A 24,211-nucleotide genomic window follows, 5' to 3' on the forward strand; every position below is an offset into this window, starting at 1 on the left:
AGAACAAATTAGTGATAAGGCACAACTTTCCACTGACTTGTTTCTTGCCACCTGGAAGCATTCAGGTTGCTCCACAGTTAGCTGCTTGAAGACAGCAGAAACACCTTCTAGCGCACAAAGACATAAGAGCCCCCCTGGGGAGCGCGGTCCTCTCAGCCTGCTCGGCTCTTCATTTTCTGTCGTGCTCTCTTCCCAGGTCTCTTCTGCAAAGACAGAATAAACTCTAACCTTTAATTTCATGTCCTCAGAACTTAGTGTAGCTCTGCAGCATCAGTACCTCTGGAGAGACTTTGGGACACGTGGCAACATACAGTACTTGCTAAGTTCCCCACTTATTTCCCTGTTCAAACCCCAAATCACTGCCTGCAGCCCTATCCACAATCAAATTATGTTATTTCCAGATGCTGGAGGTACTAATCACGTACTCAGGTGTCCCTCCCAGACCAGGGAGGGCTTCCCAACCAACAACAGCCACTCGCACTCAACATTTTACTTACATTGACAGCTTTCTTTTTTCCTTTTCCCGGGCCTTTGTTGTGAGCCACTTTTGACCTGAAGCTGGATACATCATTAAAGCTCTCCTTTGTGTTCCACTTGGAGCCCTTTTTCTTTCCACCAAAACCAAACTTCTGATCCTTGTATCGTCTTTTGGCGTTTGGTCTGAAAAACAACATTGCTGCATCACCATTTATGCACCTTTCCTCGGGAAGCTCTCAAGAAGGAAACAAATATCTGCTGACAGATTCACATCAGTTCTCATAGAAGTTTCCCTTCTGATAAAGAGGAAGAAATTAACACATTTCAGACTGTATTCCAAAAGGCCACTGTTCTCTCTAGGGACAGAAAGTCATTTGGGACTTATTTTTCCACAAACAGTAATTTACACAGCTCTCCTATCATACAAAACTCCTACAGAGCTTGAAAAATCAGAGATTCTGCCTTTAAATATCTTTCTTTTCTAATCTCACCCTTTCTTCATTCGCCGATTTGCACCTCCTTTCTTATTCCCCTGAGATGAAGTCTGTTCTTCATCCAGAAAATCCAGCTTGTCAGTGAGACCTGCAAGAGCAAGGACGAAACAGCTGCTCAGCTATCACCGCAGAAACCAAATTTTAAGCCTAAATAATAGCAACAAATCACCCTCACTGAACACCAAGGATTTTCTCTGCCACAAGTGTATGGTTGTGTATAGCAGCAACCTTTCAAGCTTATTGCTCAGCAGCAGAGATGACATCACATATCACAGTGCCTTAGACTCCCAACACATCACAATCCTCGTTGTACATTTAGTCTCTTAGACAAGTTAACTTTACCTTTCTGATACTTCTTGACTGCATTTAACATATTTTTTTTCTCCTTTTTCCTTCTCTGTAGAATCTCTGTTTGTACCTGAAAAGAGAGGCAAAATGTTAGTGTTGTTCTTCTCTAGTGCCCCAAACCTTCTTTAGACCCTGATATCCCACCACTGTGTCCCTTTAAGGCAGCTAAACAAAAGGTCAGAGAGATTCCATTTTATCCTGCCTCCAGCAATCCCAATTTCTAAGCTTATTTAGGCTCTTGATTCTTGTCATAGACAGGTCCCTTTTGTAGCTCCTCACCTTCTTGCCATATTTTCTCATTGCACGGAGCTGTTTCGCTTTCTCAGACTTCTCCATGGCTTCCTGCTTACTCTTAAGCTTCTGCCGAATCTTTTTAGGGGAAAAGAAAAGGAAAAAAAATTAATGAGTAACGAAAAGGAAAGCGTGAGAACTTTAAGATGTCTGTGCAGTTCTGCAATCAGTAATTATACAAACAATATCACTGAATGCAAAAAGAAAATCTGCCTCAATCAGATAATTTCTCCATAATCACTGCTACCTGTCCAGCTTAACTCAACACCCTTTGCCTTTGTCAAAAAGATGATGGCAATTACTAAGGACTACACAGTTAATACTTAACACAGGCTAAAACCAACACACAGTGCAGGAATGAACGCTATTATTCATGGCACGTACCTTCTGCATCTGCTGGTCTGATTTGGCCATCTCTGCAAAGTAATCATCCGGCCTTCTGGTGGGAATGTGGAGCTTACACAGCTTTGGTAGGGCCTCCAGCACTGCTGCCTGCGCCTGCCGGTAACTGAGGAGAGAGAACAGCAGCTCAGTGATGGGGAACCAGGCAGCTCACAGTACTGACACAAGCTCTTCACATAAGGTAGAAAATAACAGGATCTAACAAAATCCAATCCTGTACTATATCAACATTCATATTCCAGAGCATTCAGTGCTACCTAAAGCAATTTGTGCCAGAACAATATCAATGTTGGTATCCTCCTCCTAAGGTTTTACACATCATACTGTAAAATACACAGCAAAGAGAACTACACATCCACATAGGTAAAGCCATCCTCTCTTAAAGCTGTAGTGTTGCAATCCAGAGACTCCCTAAAGACACTTTTAAGCAACAGATGGAAGTTTGTTGCAAGGGGAGAAATGACTTCCTGTCAGGGATCAGATTAAATATATTTGCATTTATTTGTAGTTGTTTTGTAAAACATTTGGAATCATCGAATGTAACATAAGATGGGCCAAGAGCAACACCAGTGATAAACTGCAACATTCATGTGAAACCAGGCATGCAGCAGTGTGTAGAGAACCTATGAGGAACCTCTTTTTCCACTTACAAACTCATCTCTCTCTGGAAATCATTCTCAGGATCAACAGCATCTTTGTTAGCATTGCTGTGTGAAACAGACTCCACAGCATCTGCAATTGGTTCCAATGTCACATCCAGCCTTTCCACCCAAGCCAGTTGCCGCTTGAAATCGGACAGGCACTGCTTCAAACCATCCTACGAAAGGGAAGCACAGCTCTGAGCAATGAGACACACAAACAGCACAAGTGAACATCCAGGTCACAAAATAGGCTCCAGATGCTCCAGGCTCCTCCTTATCTTTGTGGCCCTCTGCTGGTCTCTCTCCAGTGGTTTCCTGTCTGTCTCAAACTGAGGAGCCCAGGACTAGATGCAGTACTGCAGACTTGGCCTCACAGGGGTAGAGGAGGAGGATTACCTCCCTCGACCTGCTGGCCACGTTCTTTTTAATGTACTCCAAAATACCATCAACCTTCTTAGCCAATGGGGCATGCTCACATGGCTCACAGCCAGCCTGTTACCCACCGGGATGCCCAGGTCCATCTCCACTGAGCTCCTTTCCATCAGGTCAGCCCCTAACCTGCACTGATACATATGGTTATTCCCCCCATAGTTCACACCTTGGCTTTGCTGACCTCTCTTAGCCCTCAGGCACAGAACAGCCAACATCACACAGCTCTTTGCGCGGCTGCAGCGCCTCCACGCGCAGCATTTCCCCCCCTGCCGCGGCCCAACCCGACCTTCCAGGCCGCAACGCACCTCCATCCCCGCAACCCCCCCCACCCAGCGGCTCTCCTCCTCGCTCCGGCCCGGCGGCAGCCCCTCACCACGTTGTTAGACTTCTTCGGTTGCCCCTCCAGCACCACGTTGAGCCCCGGCTTCAGCTCGCCCCTGGCGAAGGCCTCTTGGAGCTGTGGAGAAAATAGCGCTCAGACCGGGCCGCCGTGCCCCGAGTTGGCTTCGGGTCGCGGTCCTGCTACCGGACGTAGCAGCGGGCTCACCTCCGAGTCCGAGAGAGAGGAGTCCTCGGAATCCGAGGAGTCTGACGCGGAGCCGCGCCGCTCCATGCCGCCGCTTTTCATGCCGCCGCTTCCGGGCACGCGCACGCGCGCCGCCGTCACTTCCGGCAGCTGCGGAGCCGCGGTTGCCACGGCGACGGCGGAGGCGTCATGGCGGAGGCGGCGGAGGAGGCGGCGGCGGCGGAGCCAGTGGCCGTCTTCGGCTGCCGGCCCGGGGTGTCCGGCGGCCTCTGCTTCCTGGAGGAGCATCTGGTGATGCACGCGGCGGGGGCGGCCTGCACTCAGTTCCACAAGGAGGAGAGATGGCACGAGTTCCTCCCAGGTGGCAGCCCCCCGCCCCGCCGCCGCCGCCGCCGCCCGGCCCCGACCTGATCCCTCTCCTCTCCGCAGGCCGCGACAAGAGCCGGGGCGTGCGGGCGCTGGCCGTCAGCGGCAACCGGCGGTACATGGCCGTCTCCGAGACGGCGAAGGAGGAGCCGACCCTGACGGTGTACGAGCTGACGGCGGGGCCGCCGCAGCGCCGGAGGACGCTGACCGCCGCAGAGCTGCCGGCGCGAGAGGCGGTGGCCTTGGCCTTCTCCCCGGACGGCGGGCACCTGGTGGCGGCCACCGGCCCTCCCGAGGCACACCTCGCCTTGTGGCTGTGGGAGAAGCAGCGGCTGCTGGCCGTGGTGCGCCTCGAGGCCGCGGGCAGCGGGGTCTGCCAGGTAACGGCCGCTGGGGGCAGCCCAGCGTCAGAAAAGAGCAACTCTGTAATTGAAGGCGCTTATGAACAGGGGGGGGACGGGCGGGACAGGCTGGACAGTAGCTGCCATTTTTTTCTGGGGTACACCCTCAAGCAGAGGTGAAGTTGGGGCAAATAGCCAGCTGTGTGAGCTCAGCTCATGGGGAGAGGACGCTGACTGTGGAGACAAGAGCAGCCTATAGTCCCATTACTCATGAAAAATCATGTCTAGCTACCCCTGCTATCCTTCTGTTGGGGATCGAAGGGATTGGTCCACTTGTTCCATCAGTACACACCCATTTACACCAATTAAAATGCGTTACGGGTAAGGTTTGGCTTTCCTGAAATAGAGAAATTCTTCCTGACTTTTAGGAACGGATGGCACTTTTCAGGTAGCTGGCAGCGAAGATGTATTTTTGCCTTGCTTGATCCTGAAGGGCAGGGACAGCTCCCTCTTCTACCGATTCAGATGGCTCCTTAGATTAATAAGATGAATGTATCCATAACATCACACGTCACACTGATACACACAGTTCTGAAAGAGGGAAAAGTGCAAAGTGTATTTCTCAGTCCTGCATCTCGTACCTGTCTAGAACAGGTATCATACTTACATAGAACACTTTTTTTTCTTTCTTTTTTTCCTCTTTTCTTTTTTCTGAAAGCAAACATAGCTGTGTAAAATAATTTCTTTCTTTTTGTTCCATAGGTGAGCTTTAGCCCTCTAGACAATGAACAGATTTGTGTTACTGGAAATGGCTTTTTTAAACTCTTTAAATACAGTGAAAGAACTCTGAAGCAGATAAATATACAAAAGGGAGAGCCACAGAACTACTTGTGCCATGCCTGGCTGTCCAAGAGAGAAATCATATGTGGCACTGCCACGGGCAAACTCTTCCTCTTTGAAACTGGAGAGCTGCTCTGGCAGACAGATGTAGGGTACAGAAAACCACCCAAGGAACTACAAGAAGATGCAAGAGCAAAAGATGATGTGAGGTAAATCTTTGCAGAATACTCGTGCATGAAGACTTATTGCAGGCCATTCACTTCTTTCTTGTCCAGTTTATGAATAGGTTATAACATTTTTTGATGCTGCTAATAAACATGTTTGTTTTGTCTCTTTTATTCTGATACTTTATACATTTCTTGCTTGCAGTTGTTCTGATGTCCCTGGTGAACCGACCTCTGAAGACAGTGGTTCACTACTGCGTACACTGCCTCAAATATCTGCAGTTGCAGCTTATTCCAAAGGCTTCGCATGTTCGTCTAGCCCAGGGGTTGTTCTTCTGTTTGAGAAGACCAACAGTGGGAAAGTCTACAAGGAGAGTCAAGAAATCTGGGTAGGGAAAAAAAAAGCTTTTGCAAGCAATTACAAAGCAGAAGCCTGTTCTTGTGGGCAGGAGGGCTGCTTCTGATTCAGTTATTAATGATCATTCTTAGCACAACATTAAAGTCCATTATAAGCATGAGCTAAGTGCCCCAGTGATGTAAAAAGGAAGGGATTTGCCAGAGCTCACACTGAAATTCAGTGACAGATGAACTTTTGCAAGGTACCTATATAGGTACTCTGCATGTACCTATATGTGAAATATGCTTTGAGGATGCTAAACTTCTGGAAACCTTTAAGAAACCTGTATTTATGGAGGCGTTGGAGCTAAGAAGTAGTTTGCATCAGTTATGAAAAACTAGACTGATTGTTTGCTTTTTTCCCAAGGTAATGCATATTCCCTTCAGATATTTATTAGGGCTTTAGCAAGACATATGCACTCTTAAGTAATCTAGTAAGATTTCTAATTGTCCCATAGGAGCTGTGCACATTGACTTACTGTGGTATCAGGATAAGAGCATTTTACTCTGATCTGATCAAGCCTTCACATTCTGGCCCTGAAAGGTCATATCTTCCCTATGTGTGAGATCTTATGAGTTAGATAAGGGAAACAAAATACTTTTGTTTGTAGACATTTAGTAAATCTCCATCAACTTCCAAACCTTTCACACTGGAAATTTAAATCTCTTGTGACAGTGTCCTACTGTCAGCCACCTTAGTGCTCCCACAGTAGATTATTTCTCAAATCTACAAGATAAGAGATATTCTGCCAGGCACGTATAGGTGTATATGTGGTTTATATGTGCCCGCCTCCAACTCATGGAGGCATGTCTTGGAATCCACTGGCTGACTGGACTCATGAGCTCCAGTTAGAAGAGGAGTTCATGAATATTCGGTGATGAAGCCCATGTGGTCTGTTTACCAGCAACTTTTGCAAATAGAATCATTGAATCATAGATGTTGAAGGTACATTTAGGTTATCTTGGATGCTACTCCCTGCCTGTCAGTACTTTTATGCTATTTGCCATCCAAGTTTTTTTTTATTGATACTGTGTATATGCTTATTAAGGTGTTATTTCAGCAAATGTGTGTGTGTGTATGAGTGCAAGAATGCCTACTACAAAGACATGGAGACCTGAAATACCCCACTGGATGCATTTCTTGTGCAGCTTCCTCAGGACCTGTTCACCACAGTGCCAAAGCCATTGAGCAGACAGGACATTACATGTATATGCTTCAGCCCCACTGAGGACGCGATGGTTGTTAGCACAAATAAAAATCAGCTTTACATGTTTACTATGCCCTCCACAGAATATTTGAAGGTGAGTGCAATCTTTACATGTTCCACAACCAACTTATCCTTTAGGGGATATGTTGTAGTGGCACAGACCCTTCAGTGTTGCTTTCTGTGATTCTGATTCTCCTGAAATCTATTAGCTACGATCTAAACCCTTAAAACACATTTGTGGAAACATCTCACTATATATCTCCCTATATGCACACTAGAGGGTATTCAGTAGAGCAAGAAAGGATACTGCTAAGACCATTTAAGGATTACTGTCACTATCAGACCACTTAAGTAAGGTTTTAACTGAGGGATTTTTAGTGTAATTGTAGTAGTTTATGCTATACTGTAAGATGCAGAAACTTTAACATCATGGTAAAGCTGAAACAGCCTCAGGAAGCTTATCTGATACTAAAATAATAGTTCCTAAAGTTCTAGTTAGAAATGAAACATTTCTGTGAAGGACAAACATAAAAAATGTTCCTGGCTTTGAAATAATTACATAATACAAGAGCAGGAGTTGAATGTGTAATGAAATTGGCTTGTAAGAGGTTAAATACTTACCTGCATAAAGTAATACTAAAAAGATCTTCATGGGAAAGGGTTTTGCAGTTATGGAATCTTTTTCTCCATGCGTTCTATAATTGAAACAGTGCTTCATATCCAGCATAGAATAGTTAAATGTCCTGATTAATTTATTATTCAGCACATAATTATATTTAAGTATCTGTCAAACAACAAGGTCTGAACCGAGTCCTTTCAGGTCCAGTTTTATTTATTAATCTAACTTGTGTTTATTTGGACACCGCTAATTATGATCTGCTTTCACTTGCGTATGAGATCTGTGGTGCTTACATATTCCCTGCATCACTTTTCCTGATTATTAATTATAATGTTAAAATGATTCTAACACTGTTACGCTTCAAGGACGATGTTCAGACAGAAGCAGTGACAGCATTAAGTGGCTTCCTTAAACCTATTTGATTACTGTACACAAAGAGCTATGATAGATTTCTTTCCTCATTTACTGCCCACAGGGAAACATTTGTGTTTGTTGTTTTTTGTTTGTTTGTTTTAATGTTATCATTTTTTCTCAGGAAGAATCAAGTCACTTCGAGTATCTACATTTCCCATTACATTCTGCTTCAGTCACGGGTCTGGACATCTGTATTCGGAGACCCATTGTTGCTACTTGTTCCCCGGACAAATCTGTTCGTGTCTGGAATTACAAAACAAAGTAAGGAGTTGTTTTTGTTAGTTCTTTCCTCCTGCTGTTTCATACGTTGTGTTTAGCAGTCAGCAGCATCAATTTCATGTGAATAACAGTGTTGTTTTGGTAAAAATCTTGGGTGCTGTGGGATACAAACATTCTTACTGATATGCTTTGGGCGGTATGGATATGCAGTGCCTTTTAAACGTGCTGCCAATAGTCCAAAACCTTTTCTATTATGCAAGGTTTCTGGTAAACTTGTAATGTGTTTTGGAAAAAGAATTTCCAGCAACATCTATAGGGAGTTCACACTGTTCCATTCTGCACAATGGTTTTTTCTTTCAGCACTTTGGAGCTGTATAAGGAGTTCTGGGAGGAAGCATACACAGTAGCACTTCACCCCACTGGCCTTTTCTGTTTGGTTGGGTTTTCCGACAAACTACGATTTATAAGTCTGCTATATGAGGGCATGAATGTTTTCAAGGATTTTCCCGTGAGAGAGTGTAGAGAGGTAAGGAATGATTCAAGAAAGAGACTGGGGACTTACAGGGAGCAGAGTGGGGAAAAACAAGACAGAAGATAGCATCCTGTCTGACAGATCCTACCAGGATTTAGGATACCAAAGCAAAGAAAATGTTTCCAGCTATTGGAAAATGAGCCTGGGGACTGATGTGTAACTGTGGGCCTGGGAACCATTGAAGGGGTTTAGTCAGAAATACCAGAGGACTGAGTTTTCTAGAGGAAAGCACCAGTTACGAAGTGGTAAGAGGCTGATTATGTCATACAGCTTTTTTCTTGTATAGCATTCAGATATTAGGTGATGTCATTGGAATTCATTGCATGACTTTTTATATGCACTGCATCTACACTAATGTGTGGATATTCTCTTTTTGTAGTGCTCATTCAGTAATGGAGGCCATCTTTTTGCTGCAGTTAATGAAAACGTGATTCAAATTTATTCCTGTACCACCTTTGAGAATGTTAATAATTTAAAAGGACATAGCGGGAAGGTCAGTAAACAAATCCTAAACACTACAACTCATTAAGGTATGAGTTCTTAAGATGCATTTAGAAAAGGTAAAGTAAATCTTTGATCAGGAATTGACCCCAAAATTAGAACTATAAATACAAAACTCAGCTTTCCCACTTAGTGTATGTGTGCACAACATAAATCTATAGGGCCTGTCTCTACACTGAAGAATGATTTGCAGATAGCTGAACTAGGAAAAATATCCCCATAATAAAGTATATTTTAAAAAATGAACTGCTTAGTATGAACTGCTTTGAAAACTGAGCTTTTTTGTCAGTGTGACCATAAGGTAATTTGTAAGGTTGGGGCTTTTTTTAATGCTGAAATGGAATTAGCTGAAAAAAAACTGAGGTTAAGTAAAACCTAGAAATGTGATTCCAAAGTTGTAGTGGATTTACCATTAAAAAAACTTGCATGTTGTCTCCCTTGCACATTTTGCATTTGCCAGATACGTGCAGTTAAATGGAGTGCAGATGATTCAAAATGTTTCTCCTGTGACACGCATGGTGCTGTGTATGAGTGGAACTTATCAACAGGGAAAAGGGAGATGGAGTGTGTGATCACATCCTGTATCTACAGCAGCATTGCCCTGCATTCTGATTCCACGATCATCTTTGCTGTTGGATCAGACCAAACTCTCAAAGAAATTTCTGAGTCTTCGGTGAGCTAATGTGTGCTGTGGGATTTTGCTAATGCTTTGGTTTTCTTATCATCCATGGAACCCATTCTTGATTGCTATAGCATTTAGTGATTGTTTTCTAGTGTTCTCATGTCCTTTACCATGAAACTTGAGATTTAGTTATAGATTTCATCTTTCTAATTTTACTTTGATTTACCTCAAAACCTTCGAATCCAACAAATTAACTTCACAATACTGCATCAAATCTTTTGCTGAAACATTAGTTCCAGCATTAGATATACCTCTGTAGGCTTGGGGCCGGGGGGCAGTTGTTTTGTTTTACTTTTTCTGTTAAGAACAATGCTAAACTGAATGTAATAAGCATTTCATTATTTGGAAAAGATTGACTTGTGGAACTTGGCTTAAAATTTTAAGACTGCTCATGTATAAAGTTCAATACTAACATTAATGGTTTTACTCCAGTAGACATGTAGATTCTTCTAACTTCTTTCTTTGCTGCAGGCAGCAATACGACAGTTGCTCATGCAACAAGTAATTAAATAGCTTTGGGGAACTTAATACAATGTGGTGGTAACACGCCTTTGTGGTTTGTTTGTTTTTTAGGTCCAGCATGAAGTGCCTGCTTTTGATGCTGTTTATACTGCAGTAGCTGTTTCTCATTCTGGTGACATGGTATTTGTTGGTACATCTCTGGGGACAGTACGAGCTATGAAGTACCCATTAACTTTGGGCAGGGATTTCAATGAGTATCAAGCCCACGCAGGTGCTGTTACAAAGGTAACACAGAATACTTCTTTGCCATGCCAGCCAATTGTACAACATCTCATTTAGCACCAATTCTCCTTTCCCCTTTCATAGCGTATGTTCTAACTAAGGTTGAGCCTGCTTGTGGAGAGTGAAGATTAGATAGAATGCACAAAAGTCTTGTCTTAAGAAATAGGCATTACTAGACAAGCAGGGTTCTGTGTTGTTGTTTTTTTAAAGTTAAGGATTAAGTCATGAAGCAGACCTCAGTGGCTTGCACCAGCAAATGTAACAAGGCATATTCCTGATGGAGGACTTTGATACGTGTCTTTCTGGAAAGTGGAAGATAAAACTATACAGGCTTGGAAATCTATTGTAAGAATGAGAGGAGGAATGAGATGCATGCATTAAGCAATTTGCTGCTAGGGTAAACAGAAGAGATTGCAATACCAGTCTGCTAATTATAGGATTTCTAGAAGGCTACTGAAGAATGTGTGAAAGTTGGGGACATGGTGAGTGGAGCCTTCAACCACAAAATATTTCAGTACACTTTTGGGAACCCATATGTTCTGCCTTCTTAAAACTGCTGATTTTGGTGTTTTAAACATCAGAGTCAAATACAGCACCTTGACTGCACAGTCCAACATTAGGCTACATACTAAGCAATTAATAGAACCATACTTTCACTTCACTCACAAACAGTGTCAGCCCCCAGGTACTCTATGCCAAGCTACACAGCCACAGGAGTTCTGGAGCAGAAGACTGCAGTTAATACTAGATATCTCTCAGTGAGCTTTTTTATGCAAATTCAAGAGAAAAATTTACTCATCTGTTGCTCAAACAACTCCTCAGAGAAAAGAAGCCAAGGGCCTTTGGAATTTTCATATGAATTGCCTATCTGCCATGACTATCTAGAAAGCCTCGTCTGTTCCAGGTTTTTAAAATCTTCCTACAGCTTAGAGAACAGAAGTGGATCCAGTGTCTTCACAAGCTCTTCTGGATTTGCATTCCCTTCTGATATTTTCTGGACCTGGGTGGAGCAGGATGTTAGGCTATGTTAATACATCCACTATCGTTAGTGGTAGAAATGACAGGGAATAAGTGAATGGAAAGCAAAATGTGATGTAAGATCAAACAATGTCTCTGTTCTTTGTCTCTATTATCTGTCTCACCCTTCTAAGATGTCTGTAACATATGACGACCAATTTCTGCTGACTGCCTCAGAGGATGGCTCTTTATTCTTCTGGAAAGTATATAGTAAGAAAGGAAAGATGCTGAAAAGGGAAAAGGAGTTTGAATATGCTGAGGAGGTGCTGATCATGAAATCCAATATAGAAGAGAAGGTAGGAGGAGCAACCTGTGCACATGAACCGTAAGATTCCTAGTTTGCAGTCTGTGAATTATATTTGCAAGATGTTTGTCACTAAGAACACCTGTATGGCCCTTTGTCTAAGAGAACTTGCAGGGCCTTCTTCACAAGAGATCACAGCAAGTAGCTGAGAATTAACATGCAAACAGCACTGTACAAGCAGCAAATGTAGAAAAGAGTTTTGACTTTCCTCTAATACCTTCTTCAGTCACTTGTAGGCAGTTTTAATGTGGTGAAGAAGTCAGCTGCATTTTTATAAACCATGTTGTAAAATAACAAAGGAAACTTGCTTCTGGAACTTACTGGTGTGTCTTGGTGAAAATTCTCTAAGGTTGTCTTTCAGAAATAGTTAAAGCATCCTTAACAAACTGTTGCTAATGGCAAATAATCTCTCTGTTAAAAGTATCTTCTCATCCATGTCCTGATAGAGTCGGGCAATGCTAGACCTGCAGATTCGTGTGAGTGAGCTACAGACAGAAAACGATTACCAGTTACGTCTCAAGGACATGAGTTATAGTGAAAAAATAAAGGAATTAGAAGAGACTTTCACTCAGGAACTAGAATCCCTTAAAAACAAACACCAGGTATGATTCATACTGCATGACCAAATAATAAGTCTTTTCCTTTTGAGTTAAATTCAAGCTTGCATTATGTATGTATGAATGCCACAAGGCATCTGAAGAATGCAACATTCCTTTCCAAAGATGTTCCTGATACTTGTAAAGCACAAACCTATTATTTGAGTCAACTATCTTGTAAGTACCGAGGGGAAGCAAGTCTTTTCAGAATTGTTATTATCTCAGCTACACTGAATCTTCTTTAGGCTGGTTCATTATAGGCTTGCAAGCAAATGCCTTTGAAGGTGAATAAAAGTTCTAGTCAGGCAAGTTGCACTTCCCTCTGTGAGGATGAGTATGTATTAAGATGAAACAGAATGACAATTTTGGCAGGTCTGGGGCTAACTTTTCTAATTGTTGTGTCCAGTAAGCAAATGGAGTATTTCTGTTTATGCAAAAGCCATGTAGTTCTTAAGAGAAGTTAAATAAACAAACAAACAACCTCCAGATTTTCTGGGAATTTTCTCACTCATCTTTTTCCACTTCTTCGTGTCTTTTTAGAAGATTAAATAATTTGCAGTGGTAGTAGAACGTGCCAAGCAAATGGCATTCAAACCTTCCTTTTGCCTACTTTTGTCATTCCATGCAAATGTCAGCGCTTCAGGACTTCAGAGTTGCTCCAAATGAGCAGCTTGAATTTTGATATCTGGACAACAATTTGCAGAACTACGTATTCTCCTCAAGCAGGCACACACAAAAAATAGGGGAGGTTTTTGTGGATCACAAACTTCTTTTGTTAAATTAGGTTTGTGCAATGCCCTGTATTATATGATCTCCATTTACAACTTTTCATTAGCTTTCCTTAGTATTGTAATTTTTCATAGTGAATCTCTGGGACAACTCAGCTTAATAATACATGACATGCTTTTTTTAGTGAGAGATTTCAACCATTTTTCTGTTGTCTATGTGTTCCCCACCCTTGGCAAAAAAACAAAGGATTTAGGCTGCTTTGCTTATCTTAAAGCTTTTGTTGTTTTGTTTTTTCTCAGAGATTACAGGCAGAGAAAGACTATGAGGAAACGCAACACCAGCTTCAACTATCTGAACTGATGGATAAACATGCCAAGGACATGCGAGACCTAGGTTAGACTATAATCACAGAATTGCCTGGTTTGGAAGGGACCTCAAGGACCAGGAGTCTCCAACCGTCCTGCCAGACAGGGCCACCAACCTCCCCACTGACTAGACCAGGTTGCCCAGGGCCCTATCCAACCTGGTCTTGAACACCTCTGGGAACAGGGTATCCACAGCCTCTCTGAGCAGCCTGTTCTAGCACCTCACCACTCTTACAGTAAAAAACTTCACCCTAACATCCAACCTAAATCTTCCCTCCTTCATCTTAAAACCATAAAAGGAAGAGCAGGAAACCCAAGAGATGGATTTCTGATGCACAATTTTGTATGGCCATAGAGCCTATAACCCCTGCATATCTGACAAGGAAAGCAACGAGCTGCTTGTAGTGCAATTTATTGCAACCAGCTGCCAAAAAGATAGTAGAAAATAAGACACTGATAGTAGTAGGATAGGATACACCTCTCTTTTCTATGAGTTTTATCAGTTCCATGTGTTTCCTGTTTCCAGAATCTGACAGTAACCAGAAACTGTTGATGGAAAATGAGAAATACCAGGAGCTGCAAGTAACCTCCCAGAGGATGCAAGAGGAATATGAGAAACAACTGCACAATTTGCAGGAAAGCAAAAATAAGGCTCTGGAAGAGCTAACAGATTATTATGAGGAGAAACTTAATGAGAAATCTCTTCTGTTGGAGGAGGTATGAAACTTGATTGGCAGTTCAAATTATGGTTTTCATTACCAACTGTGATGAAATGCTCCCCAGAGGAGGGAAAGTTGGCACCCTCCATGCAATTCCTAATCTGCCTGTAACCTTGGGGAGAAGATAAGTTAACAGATAGAATAGTCATGAGGAATACCCCAATGAGTTACCAACTTTTTTGAGCTTCATGCTTTCAGTAACCTGCTGAGAAAAAACATCCATGGATATTCTCAGCTTCACCTCTGTTTCCTACATCCAAGAATTCCTTTTTATTAACAGGGGTTAGAAGTTACACTTACTGCAATTGGATAAAGATTAAATCACCTCGTTCTAGTGAACAGAGAACATTTCTAAACTAGTGAATTCTATGGCCCCTGTTCACAGAAATCACTAATGTCCCTGAGGTTCCTGCCTGCATAATTTGAGCAGGAAAAAGGAATACCCTGAGAACTTAAGTGAAACTCCTGCACGTGAAGGTCAAAGACTCAGACAACTAAAGCAACCAGATGACTGATGCTGGTATAACTAACATCAATAAATTCTTTCAGTGTTACTGTTTGCATCTGTGTGTTGGAACACCAACTTGGAAAGAACGCGAGAAGAAAGTAATGTAGAGAATGATGCAAAGCTGAATATTTATTGTCCTCAATGCAGCAGAAACAGCAATTAGGAAAGGTCTTAAGTGTTACTCAGGTTTGCATTTGCTGCTGTGAGAACAGGTTTGCTATTTTGACTAGGTTTTCAGATACATATATATTTCATTTGTTTCGTAGTCATCTTAACATTAAGCATTTAAGTCTTAAGAAGATGCTTTGGTGTTTATCTTAACAGTTTTTGAAGTGACTTTAATCCCCTTAGAAGGTGTTAGCTTGAATGCTACTGCTGCAATGGAAGCTGAAGAGTCCACTAAATATAGGCCCTCCCAGGAGGGAGTTACATGCAGTTACAGATAAAGATTCTCCTCTTTTTTATTGGTCATCTACTGTTGTCTCCTATAATATTTGCTTTTCCTAACTGCAGGCAGAGGAGGATATGAGGCAGCAGCTTCAAGCACATGAAGAAATTAAGAAACAGATTGAAGAAGATGAAGACAGAGAAATTCAGGATATCAAAGTTAAATATGAGAGGCAGCTTGTAGAAGAAAGGGAATCAAATCTGCATCTAAAAGGAGAAGTTGGAGTCATGAATAAAAGGGTATCTCTTATGTTATGATAGGATTGCATCTGCACATGGAGACTGCCAGGGTCTGAATGTGCTTAATGATGTGTCAAGACCTATTAACATATTTTGTAAATATTTAGATTTTTATATGAGAACAGTTGCTCCTTTTTAATATCTATTGAAATATTTCAGAATATTTGGTCAGAAGAAGCAGCTGTGCACTGTTTGAATGCTGATATCCTTAGAGAAGGATGGTAGAGCAGGTGTGCTGTTATTAGTATGCTTCCTTCTACTGTTCATAGTTTGAAATCATAAACAATAATATTGTTCATCCTGTGATGGGAAACAAATGAACTATTTAATTTTTCCAAGATCTGATATGTTACTATGTTATAAAACACTTGTATTGCTTCTTTTAATGCTGTACATGCTGTGTTTTGTACAGATCAACATTTTTTACTATTCTTAATCCCAGGGTTTTGAAGTAGGCATAGAAATTTTAGTTCTTTTACCAGCTGCACATTACATTTTCCTAAGGATTTGGAGGTTCTCTGACTACACAACATCTTTTATCTCAGTATCGTGAGTCAGTTCTGATGTCTTCTATACACTGGGAATACCTCTGTGGGTGTTCACAGTTTGTCCAGCACCATTTCCCAGTTCTGACCTTCTTGGCTTTGCAGGATTTAGCACTAAGACAAGGACTTCAAGAATGCTTCAGAGCTATGAATCGGGCACCCTATCAGCCTATTTTTGTCATTGTTAGACACGTATGAATGATAATCACCTTGTATAAGGGAGGCTCATAAAGTAACTTTCCATGACTTGAGTGTTATTTGAAGCTGACACTTGGGCATAACATCCACACACTTTGTAATTCTGAATGCCAGTTCCTTACTATAGGACAGCTCATTTTTTCATTGCTTTTAAGATTCAGACTATTATGGATCAATATTACGGAGATTTCTCAGTCATTTCAGAGATCAATTTCAAGCAAGCTAATTAATTTGCAACCACTTTCTCCTGATCAACATGAAATTGGAGCTGCCTTGTTCTCTTTTAATATGTGAATCTCTGTCTGCCCTCCTCATCTTCTTGCTTCTGAAGAACATACGCTAAGATTGGTTTCCTTGCACACGGTTTGTAACTCTTCATTTTTTGGTGAAATTTGCCTCTATGATTTCTCAAAGCCCATCTTAATTCTCACTGTTTTAACAATAATACATCCATCTGTCTTTCAGATGTTTGTTTTTCCTAGATGGTCCAGAACATTAAATGCCCTTCATAAAGTGATATTAAAATCCTGTAATCTATTAATCTGATATCCTTCATTCTGCAGTGTCTACAGGGTACCTTATAGAGTAGGGAGGTTAACTAAGTGATGAACAACTTTTAAGTTCTTGTTTACCTCTCTAGTTGAACAGCCTACAGAAGGAGCTCAAAGAACGAAACAATGACATTGAGGACATGAAAGTGGAACAGCAGAATCTGCACGGTGTAATTAAGTCATTGGAGAAGGACATCTCAATGCTGAACACAAATATCGAACAGAGAACTAATACTATTCAGGAAAAGGTGAGAAACTGGATGATTGGCTGAGATAATAGTCTCCATTTAATACAAGTAATTATTTTAGTAGTATGGTGTTGTGTTAACATAATATGCTGGAAACTCAGTTTTAACTTCAAGAATTTGTGAAGTCTTTAGTTTGGGACCTTAATGTTTTAAGCTTTCCTTCAGGAACTCAGTACAGGGTGTTGAGTTTCTCATCCCTCATTCCTATGTTTGTACTATTATCCATCACCTCTGCATTATTTACCCCCTTGCTCCCCACCCAGTATGTGTGAAATCTGTGACTGAAGTCTAGACTTCCACTGGATACGCGACTGCTGTTTTTGCCCAACTCACCTTAAGAACCTTTGAGTGTGCTGGGTCTTTTTCAAGTTTCTGTATGTCTTTCTCCCAGGAGAAGCATATATATGACCTAAAAAAGAAAAACCAGGAATTGGAAAAGTCCAAGTTTGTACTGGATCACAGAATAGAGCAGTTTAGAAAGCAAATAGAATCACGTGAAAATGATATCAAAATAATGAAGGAGCAGATCCAGGAGGTGAGTAACACCATAATTAAGCCTCTGCTATTAAACCCTTTGGCTGAATATGAGGATCACCAGACCAGTCTCACGGAGGTCCCTGTTTGTTCCTTGACTTCTTTCTAAGATACACAATGTTGATTCAACAGCTTTACAGCTAATAAAAAATACTTTCACACAATAGGTATTTAATGTTGAATCATGTGGTGCCAGTGACCAATTCTGTTAAGTTCCTGTTTCAGTGTTTTATTCAAGACTGAGTAATACAATGTTTGCTTAAAAATAAATCTCATCCTTATGTGATTGCCCTGCATGTACCTTGCAGGAGCTTTCCCTGTATTCTGGCAGAGGGCAGTGTTGTTCCAAAATTGACTTGTTTTGTGTTGTACGCAATTCAACCTGAAGGGGGATCTACTCCTTCAAGTTTGTATTTCCAGTCCCTGATTTTTCCTGTTATGTGACGTTGTTTTCGTAATGTCTCTACTTAATCTTGATGTCTTCCCTCTGCTTCCTTTCAGATGGAGGGGGAACTGGAACAACTCCACAAGGAGAACACACAGTTGAAACTAAATACCACACAATTGCAGCAGAAACTAAAAGCAACCGATAACGAGTTGCACAAAGAGAGGCAAAAGGTATAGGGTACAGCCACTGTGCAGTGGTCCCAGTGATCCACAGTCCTGGATAATGAAGTCTGTGGGGGTGTAACACTGCAAAAGCATTAATGTGAGCAAAGAGGTCCTTTGGGGGTGCTGCGTACGAGGACCAGGGAACAGGAGAGTCTATAAACTGGGGACAAAGGCAGAAAACTTTTAAGTCTGCAACCAAATTAGCAAGTTGATATCAAAAAATGTCTATTACTTACATACAAGTTCAACCAATATATTCTCCCAGGTCTGTCACAGTGAGGCAGATGCCTAACAGCAGGTGTTTTTAATTAAGTATTTTTTGAACAACTAAATGTAAGTATATATTAGATTTCACCTTTTCTGCTAGATTTTCTAGAAGACTGTACATGTCAGAGCCTACTGTGAGCCAAGTAGGAATGTATCTGTATTACTATTACAGAAACAAAATATGGAAACTCTCATCAAACGGTTTAAAATGGATCTTCATAATTGCGTGGGCTTCGTTCAGGATTATAAAAAACTGAAGGCTGGGATCCGTGAGCTCTACACCAAGTATGTGCAGAAATTGGAAATGGTGAGTTAGAGACTTTGCCTTTTCCTTGCAGAAGGATATTTACAATGGTGTATTTACTGAGGCAAAACTTTGTGTCCTCGCAGGTAGAGATGGAAGAGATAGACACAGATTTGCAGCAGGAGTATGTAAGACAACGAGAATATCTTGAAAGGAATTTAGCAGCTCTAAAAAAGAAGGTGGTGAAGGATCAGGAAACCCACCAAGCTGCTTACACGCGCATCATGCAGGTAACAACGCTTTCCTTTTGTTATAGGGAAGAAGAAAGGAGTTGCACAAGAGACTTCAATCACTGTACTGCCATTAGTTCTTATATCTTTAAAACAGCTTTGGTTTGCTTCCTTGCCAGGAACTACTAGGGCTTTCAAGTGTTTCTATTCAAGGATAACATTCATTAAGTTACTAATGTCCTACAAGTCTCTGGACAGAAAGAGCAAGATCTCCAGTACCAGAAATTGCTGCTGTTTTGCAGATATTTTTCTTTGTCTGCCATTTTCCATTTTCAAAGGAGAAAGGGTATAATGCTGTAATGTGATAGAAAGTACGGTGATAGTAGTAGGGTGGCACAATCCTAGGCTGCAGCAAACAAGAACAAGCCCAAACACAACAGACACAGAAACAAAAGAAGAAAAATTACTTACTTTTGGAAGGCCTCCAGCAGGCAGGGATCTCCACAGAGATACTTTCACCTCCACTGCCAACCCTTAAATGAGTTCTGGTAAAGAGTGGATCCTAGCTTTATCCCTTCTGGTTACTTAGGTGCATTGCATGCACCTGAGCTCCCCTGAGTTGGCCCAGCCTTCTATCAGGTGCTCAATCACTGTTTCAGGCTGTGATTTAGCATTTTCACTACATAGGGTATTTCTGCTACTTGAATTCTTTGTAAGTAATTGATGGGCTTGCTTTATCTCAAACAGTATTGCCATTGTCAATTTCCATTTCAGAACCAAGCTGCCCTTACTTTGTGGTATAGTTTAGGAAGTAATTTTGGAGAACGAAAAAATATTGACTTTATTTGGTCACATAGGTCCATTCCTACTGGTTTGAATTCAGAAGGGTTTTCAGCTGTTCTCATCCAGATTTTCGAAGGAAGCTTAGAAACGTGCAACTATTTTGCCTATTCATACCATGATCTTTTGCTCAGAATCCTTGTTCCTCACAAAGCAAGATAAACTTACAACGGCTGAGGCCAAAGATCCAGTTTGTTTTCATCTGGAAATGAGAGGATATGGAGCCCCACAGCAAACATCCTGGGAGGACAGCACTTTCACAGTCACTTCTTACCATGGCCTCCTTCTGCTCAGTCAGCATTTCCTTTTCCCTCACTTTTCTTCATTGTTACGTTATTACGCTTCCTCAGGATCTCTAGACCTTAGTCCTAAGTCATCTGTATATTGTTATTTATCCATAGTGCCTCTTCAGGCCCATGCAGCAGCAGTCTTCTTCCTTGGCCTTATTTTATTTTTTCACTCCAGTGAATCTGATGTTTCCTTTTGGCATAAAACAGGATGGCTTCAGAAAAGAACCCAAAGAATTTTCTTGCTGGAACAGGGTGACAGATGGTGCTTATAATGATAATACTCAATGTCTTGGACCAGTAAGCCTAACATGAAATGATGATTAAAACTAAATTAATAAAACATCTGGAAGATGAAGATATCAAAGGTTCTAACCAGCCTGGTTTCTTCAAAGAAAAACCAGTTCTCTGAAGTCTAGTAGATTAATGAGACTTTACAGCCAGGAGGAATTATCATGGTCTTCCAGTCCATCACAGGAGACTTTTAAAACTAGTTTAGACAAAGTTTTGTCAGAGCTTTCTTTGAACAAGTAAATGACATCTTGATGGCCTTCTAGCTCTGTATTTCTATTATTCCTCAGTCATACTTAGGTTTTCAGAGCTGTGCATTCCTCTTTGAGTGACTGTTCATAGGTACATTCCATTAATAACTGCTGCAACAGATGATTAGAACTGCCAAGATAATTTTAATTGGTCTTACCAATTGACAGTTACCTGTTGTTGGACTGTTAGTTTTCCCTCCAACCTCCTGTATTTGTAATGACTTCTTTGATCTCATGGATACATAAGAACAGACATGCTGAAAAATCTTGAAGTAACACTGCTTGAACTGAAGCGTTTGTAGGATCATCTTTTCCATCATGCATCATCCCTGTCTCTGACAGTCAGCACGGTAGGGACTCTCTAGGCTGCAGGTTGCGTCCAAACATCATATGCAGTTGTTTCTGGTGATCTCATCCTCCATGCACTTGATCAGTCCCTTTCCTGAAACATTTTTTACTTTGCTGCAGCATCTTATGACAAAGAGTTTTGCAGTGAGCATTTATTTTTATCCAGTGCGTGATCATTTCGACACGGTGCAAGCTTCCAGTTAGAACACAAAGATTGAATTAAAAGCTAAATCTGTCTGGGTAGCTTGCCTCTCCAGAAGAATGTTAACCACCAGCCTTTTTAGCACCCAACAGCAGCATCAATTTCTGCAGTGAATACATAGCAGTTATATTTCATCTGCATTTAAAGACTTGAGTTAAACAAGTCAGAATCTAAAAAATATGATGGCTTCAGATCAGGCTGCATAAACTCACCTACTCGACCTGCATTTATTGTCCAACACAACCCCGCATAAGAAAACTGCTGCTGCCCAAGTTCAAACCTTAACACATTCCACAGTCTGCCTCTACATATTACACTGTCTTTGCAAGAGTAAAATGTAGAACTCCACTCTTGTTGAACTAGAAAATAAATGTTTAATGAATGGTTCCTCCTGTTTCTGAATCATGAGCAACAGTTTTATCATCCTTCACTAGTATTAACCCACATTGCCTTTGCTGAAGACTTCGAAGCTGTCAGTATAGTGTGTAAAAGAAAACCATATCACATTAATTTGTACTTTTATAACACCTTCAGTGAGATGCTTTGTGGTAGGCCGTTAAAAAAAAACAAAAAACACAAATGTTAGAGGGTTGAACTTTTATAGGTTGAAAGCTGATTGAAAAGAAGAACGAGGAACTGATTAAAAAAAGAACAAAAATAAAGGCCAATTTTTCCTCATAACAAAACATTAGCAGTAGGTGTCCGAGTTTTCATAAGCTTCATGTATTTCTTAATGTGGAAAGGGAGTTGGAAAGTGATGTCAGAACTAACGAAAAGATCTTTGAAGAACTGCAAGGAGATACCGATAATTTAAGTGAATAGGTACGTGGTTTAAAAGTGAAAAGCAAAATAATGCGGACTGAAGGGAGAAATGGGGATTCTGTATCTTGATTCTGAATTAATTGGATTCAGCTGCAGTCAGAAGAGCAAAACAAATATTAGCTTCTTGAGTTTATGTGCTTAAAATTCTGCCATGTTTTATTTCAGATTTACTATAGCCTTATCTCAAATATGTAAAGTGCTGATTGCCCTAGCTCCACAAGCATACAGTATCATCTGCTTGTTATACTGATTTTACGCTGCCCAGTTTTCTTCCCAAGGTCATGTTGCTGAGCCAGATAGTACCTGTGCTTTTCCTCATAGAATATATTGGTTTTGCAGGAAAATGTGAGTCTGATTAAGGAAATTAATGACTTGCGACAAGAACTGACAGTGGCTCATGCCCAGGTTCATGACCTCCAGTCAGCACTAAGATTAACCAAGAAGAAGCAAGCAATTCAAGACACGGGTGAGTAATACTTCATGTGCGTCTGCATACTGTCAGAGTTCATTGCAGCAGCCCTCTTTGACCTTAGTGAACAACTCTGTTATTATCTCTGTATTGTTCCAGTTTGTCTGCCTGACAATACCTATAACATTGTAATGTTCTGGTGAACACTGCAAAGTATTACTGCTTAGCTGCACTCCTTCAGTCCTCAAAGACATCTTTCTTTGCTTATTCCAAAGAATTGTGAGCTAGACCTTTACTCTGTCCTCTCTGATTTTATCCTCCAGCTCCCTCCACTGAAATGCCGTCAAGCCCAGCTGTGCTAAGGTTGAATGGGCAGAAGGAAAATGAGAAAATCATAGAAATGCAAATGCTTGAAATCCAACATCTACGAGACCAAATTCAAGAGATGGGGCAAGGCCTGGAAGCTCAGCCTCTGTTCCATGGAATGCTTCCTAAGCTGAATCTGGAAAGAAGCAACAAGACACATCAACACTGACTTGGTTCAAGGACACCTTATGTTATTATATTCTCCTGGCAAGCTCAGAAATCCAACAGCATAGATTAGATTTCCACTCTCACTAGGAGCATTCCTGTAGCACTCACTGCTCAGAACACAAGACACCAGCCTTTCCTCCCTCTTTCTTTCCTGCCCTTTCTATAAGTACCAACCTCTCAGTTAAGAACACATGTTCTGAAGTCTCTCTGCTGTTGGGAAGCCAAGAGAAAAAAATAAATACATTTGTGTTAGAGCAAGATTGATCTTTGTGCCTTCATGCTTGGGCAGTTACACACCCCGCTCTTGACAAAATAATGTGTCCTGGTTCAGAATTGCTAGTCAAGTCTGTAAACCGTGTCTGCTAGAATTCTAAGTCGGTGTCATTGTACTGCAAAAACAATGTCATCCTTCACTTTTCCAGAACTGGCTTGCCTATATCCATACAAAGGGCTGCCTGTACTCAAGAAAGATGTCACTGCTATTCCAAGGAGGTATCTGGTCACTGACCAAAAATCAGTTACCCTGTGAAAGCAATCTTTGGCTGGTGGTCAAGCATTCCAACCTGGGGCCGTGCTCGAACCCCTGCCTTATTTCAAGAGATGTGTTGTTCCACTGCAGTCATTTCAGCAGGACTCCAAAATCCGCAATAAAGTCTGTATCTTACATCATAACTCATTTATAAATTAAATTAAATAACTTCATCTTTGCTTTTTTTTTCCCTACACCTGCAGCCATTTCAGTTCAAGTTTGAAGTGAAATTGTCCTAAAATGTCACTTTTCAAAATATTTAAGTATAGGAAAAAAAACAAAAAAACAAGGACTCTTTTCTCTGATAATCAGGGGAAAAAGAAAGGCTGTCATTTTGGAGTCTCAGTGCATGATACATATTTGCCTCACTGAGGAATACTGCACATGTATTAAAAGTTTGTAGCTACTGAATGAGAATGGGAACTATACGGTGCTATAACAGCCAGTATGTTGATGTTGCTGTTTCCTATCTTGAATTGTAGAGAAGCAACAAGCGCTTTCTAAATAGTAATGATTATATTACACTGAAGATCATGGTGTCAAGGCTGGATAACACATAACCTCTAGAGATTCTAGACTCTTTTCCACTATAGTAATACAGGTGGTTCTGTGAGCACCCAGGACCCAGGATGCTTTATTTACATGCTTTGTCCTCAAATGTGGAATAAAGTTTCTTTAGCCCTGCTTGTCTCATTTTGCAGCTTTAA

The 24,211-nt window shown here is 41.2% G+C and overlaps 2 protein-coding genes and 1 long non-coding RNA gene across 4 annotated transcripts; 1 reads left to right on the forward strand and 2 right to left on the reverse strand.

The window, feature by feature from the left end:
- Positions 1 to 152: 152 nt before the first annotated feature.
- EBNA1BP2 (EBNA1 binding protein 2) lies at positions 153 to 3,713 on the reverse strand. The gene is made up of 8 exons (XM_072343907.1): positions 3,567 to 3,713; positions 2,663 to 2,829; positions 1,995 to 2,118; positions 1,599 to 1,688; positions 1,314 to 1,389; positions 969 to 1,059; positions 498 to 660; positions 153 to 203 (listed from the first exon to the last, which is right to left on the reverse strand). The coding sequence occupies exons 1-8, from the start codon at positions 3,711 to 3,713 to the stop codon at positions 153 to 155; spliced, it is 909 nt and encodes a 302-aa protein (XP_072200008.1).
- CFAP57 (cilia and flagella associated protein 57) lies at positions 3,657 to 24,190 on the forward strand. Its single transcript, XM_072343509.1, has 22 exons — positions 3,657 to 3,972; positions 4,041 to 4,357; positions 5,081 to 5,367; positions 5,528 to 5,711; positions 6,868 to 7,020; positions 8,081 to 8,220; positions 8,539 to 8,704; positions 9,090 to 9,203; positions 9,672 to 9,884; positions 10,467 to 10,640; positions 11,789 to 11,950; positions 12,405 to 12,560; positions 13,583 to 13,676; positions 14,175 to 14,365; positions 15,389 to 15,562; positions 16,946 to 17,104; positions 17,496 to 17,639; positions 18,140 to 18,256; positions 18,690 to 18,824; positions 18,908 to 19,051; positions 22,372 to 22,498; positions 22,765 to 24,190. The coding sequence occupies exons 1-22, from the start codon at positions 3,801 to 3,803 to the stop codon at positions 22,974 to 22,976; spliced, it is 3,735 nt and encodes a 1,244-aa protein (XP_072199610.1). The 5' UTR covers positions 3,657 to 3,800; the 3' UTR covers positions 22,977 to 24,190.
- On the reverse strand, positions 8,124 to 19,516 carry LOC140255705 (uncharacterized). 2 transcript variants are annotated; one of them, XR_011904525.1, is made up of 3 exons: positions 19,463 to 19,516; positions 17,438 to 17,513; positions 8,124 to 8,202 (listed from the first exon to the last, which is right to left on the reverse strand). It is a non-coding gene; the product is annotated as an uncharacterized lncRNA (long non-coding RNA). The 2 variants fall into 2 exon arrangements; XR_011904526.1 differs by lacking the exon at positions 8,124 to 8,202 and adding an exon at positions 11,512 to 11,637.
- Positions 24,191 to 24,211: the final 21 nt, after the last annotated feature.

This window comes from Excalfactoria chinensis, chromosome 8 (assembly GCF_039878825.1).
Source record: "Excalfactoria chinensis isolate bCotChi1 chromosome 8, bCotChi1.hap2, whole genome shotgun sequence".
Lineage (NCBI taxonomy): Eukaryota > Metazoa > Chordata > Aves > Galliformes > Phasianidae > Excalfactoria > Excalfactoria chinensis.

Coding starts and splice junctions, on each gene's coding strand:
- EBNA1BP2 (XM_072343907.1), bottom strand. CDS start 3,713: ATGAAAAGCGGCGGCATGGAGCGGCGCGGCTCCGCGTCAGACTCCTCG. Junction 2,119..2,662: donor TTCCAGAGAGAGATGAGTTT/GTAAGTGGAAAA, acceptor CTCTCTCCTCAG/TTACCGGCAGGCGCAGGCAG. Junction 661..968: donor AATCGGCGAATGAAGAAAGG/GTGAGATTAGAA, acceptor GTTGTTTTTCAG/ACCAAACGCCAAAAGACGAT.
- CFAP57 (XM_072343509.1), top strand. CDS start 3,801: ATGGCGGAGGCGGCGGAGGAGGCGGCGGCGGCGGAGCCAGTGGCCGTC. Junction 5,368..5,527: donor AGAGCAAAAGATGATGTGAG/GTAAATCTTTGC, acceptor TCTTGCTTGCAG/TTGTTCTGATGTCCCTGGTG. Junction 8,221..8,538: donor GTCTGGAATTACAAAACAAA/GTAAGGAGTTGT, acceptor TTTTTCTTTCAG/CACTTTGGAGCTGTATAAGG.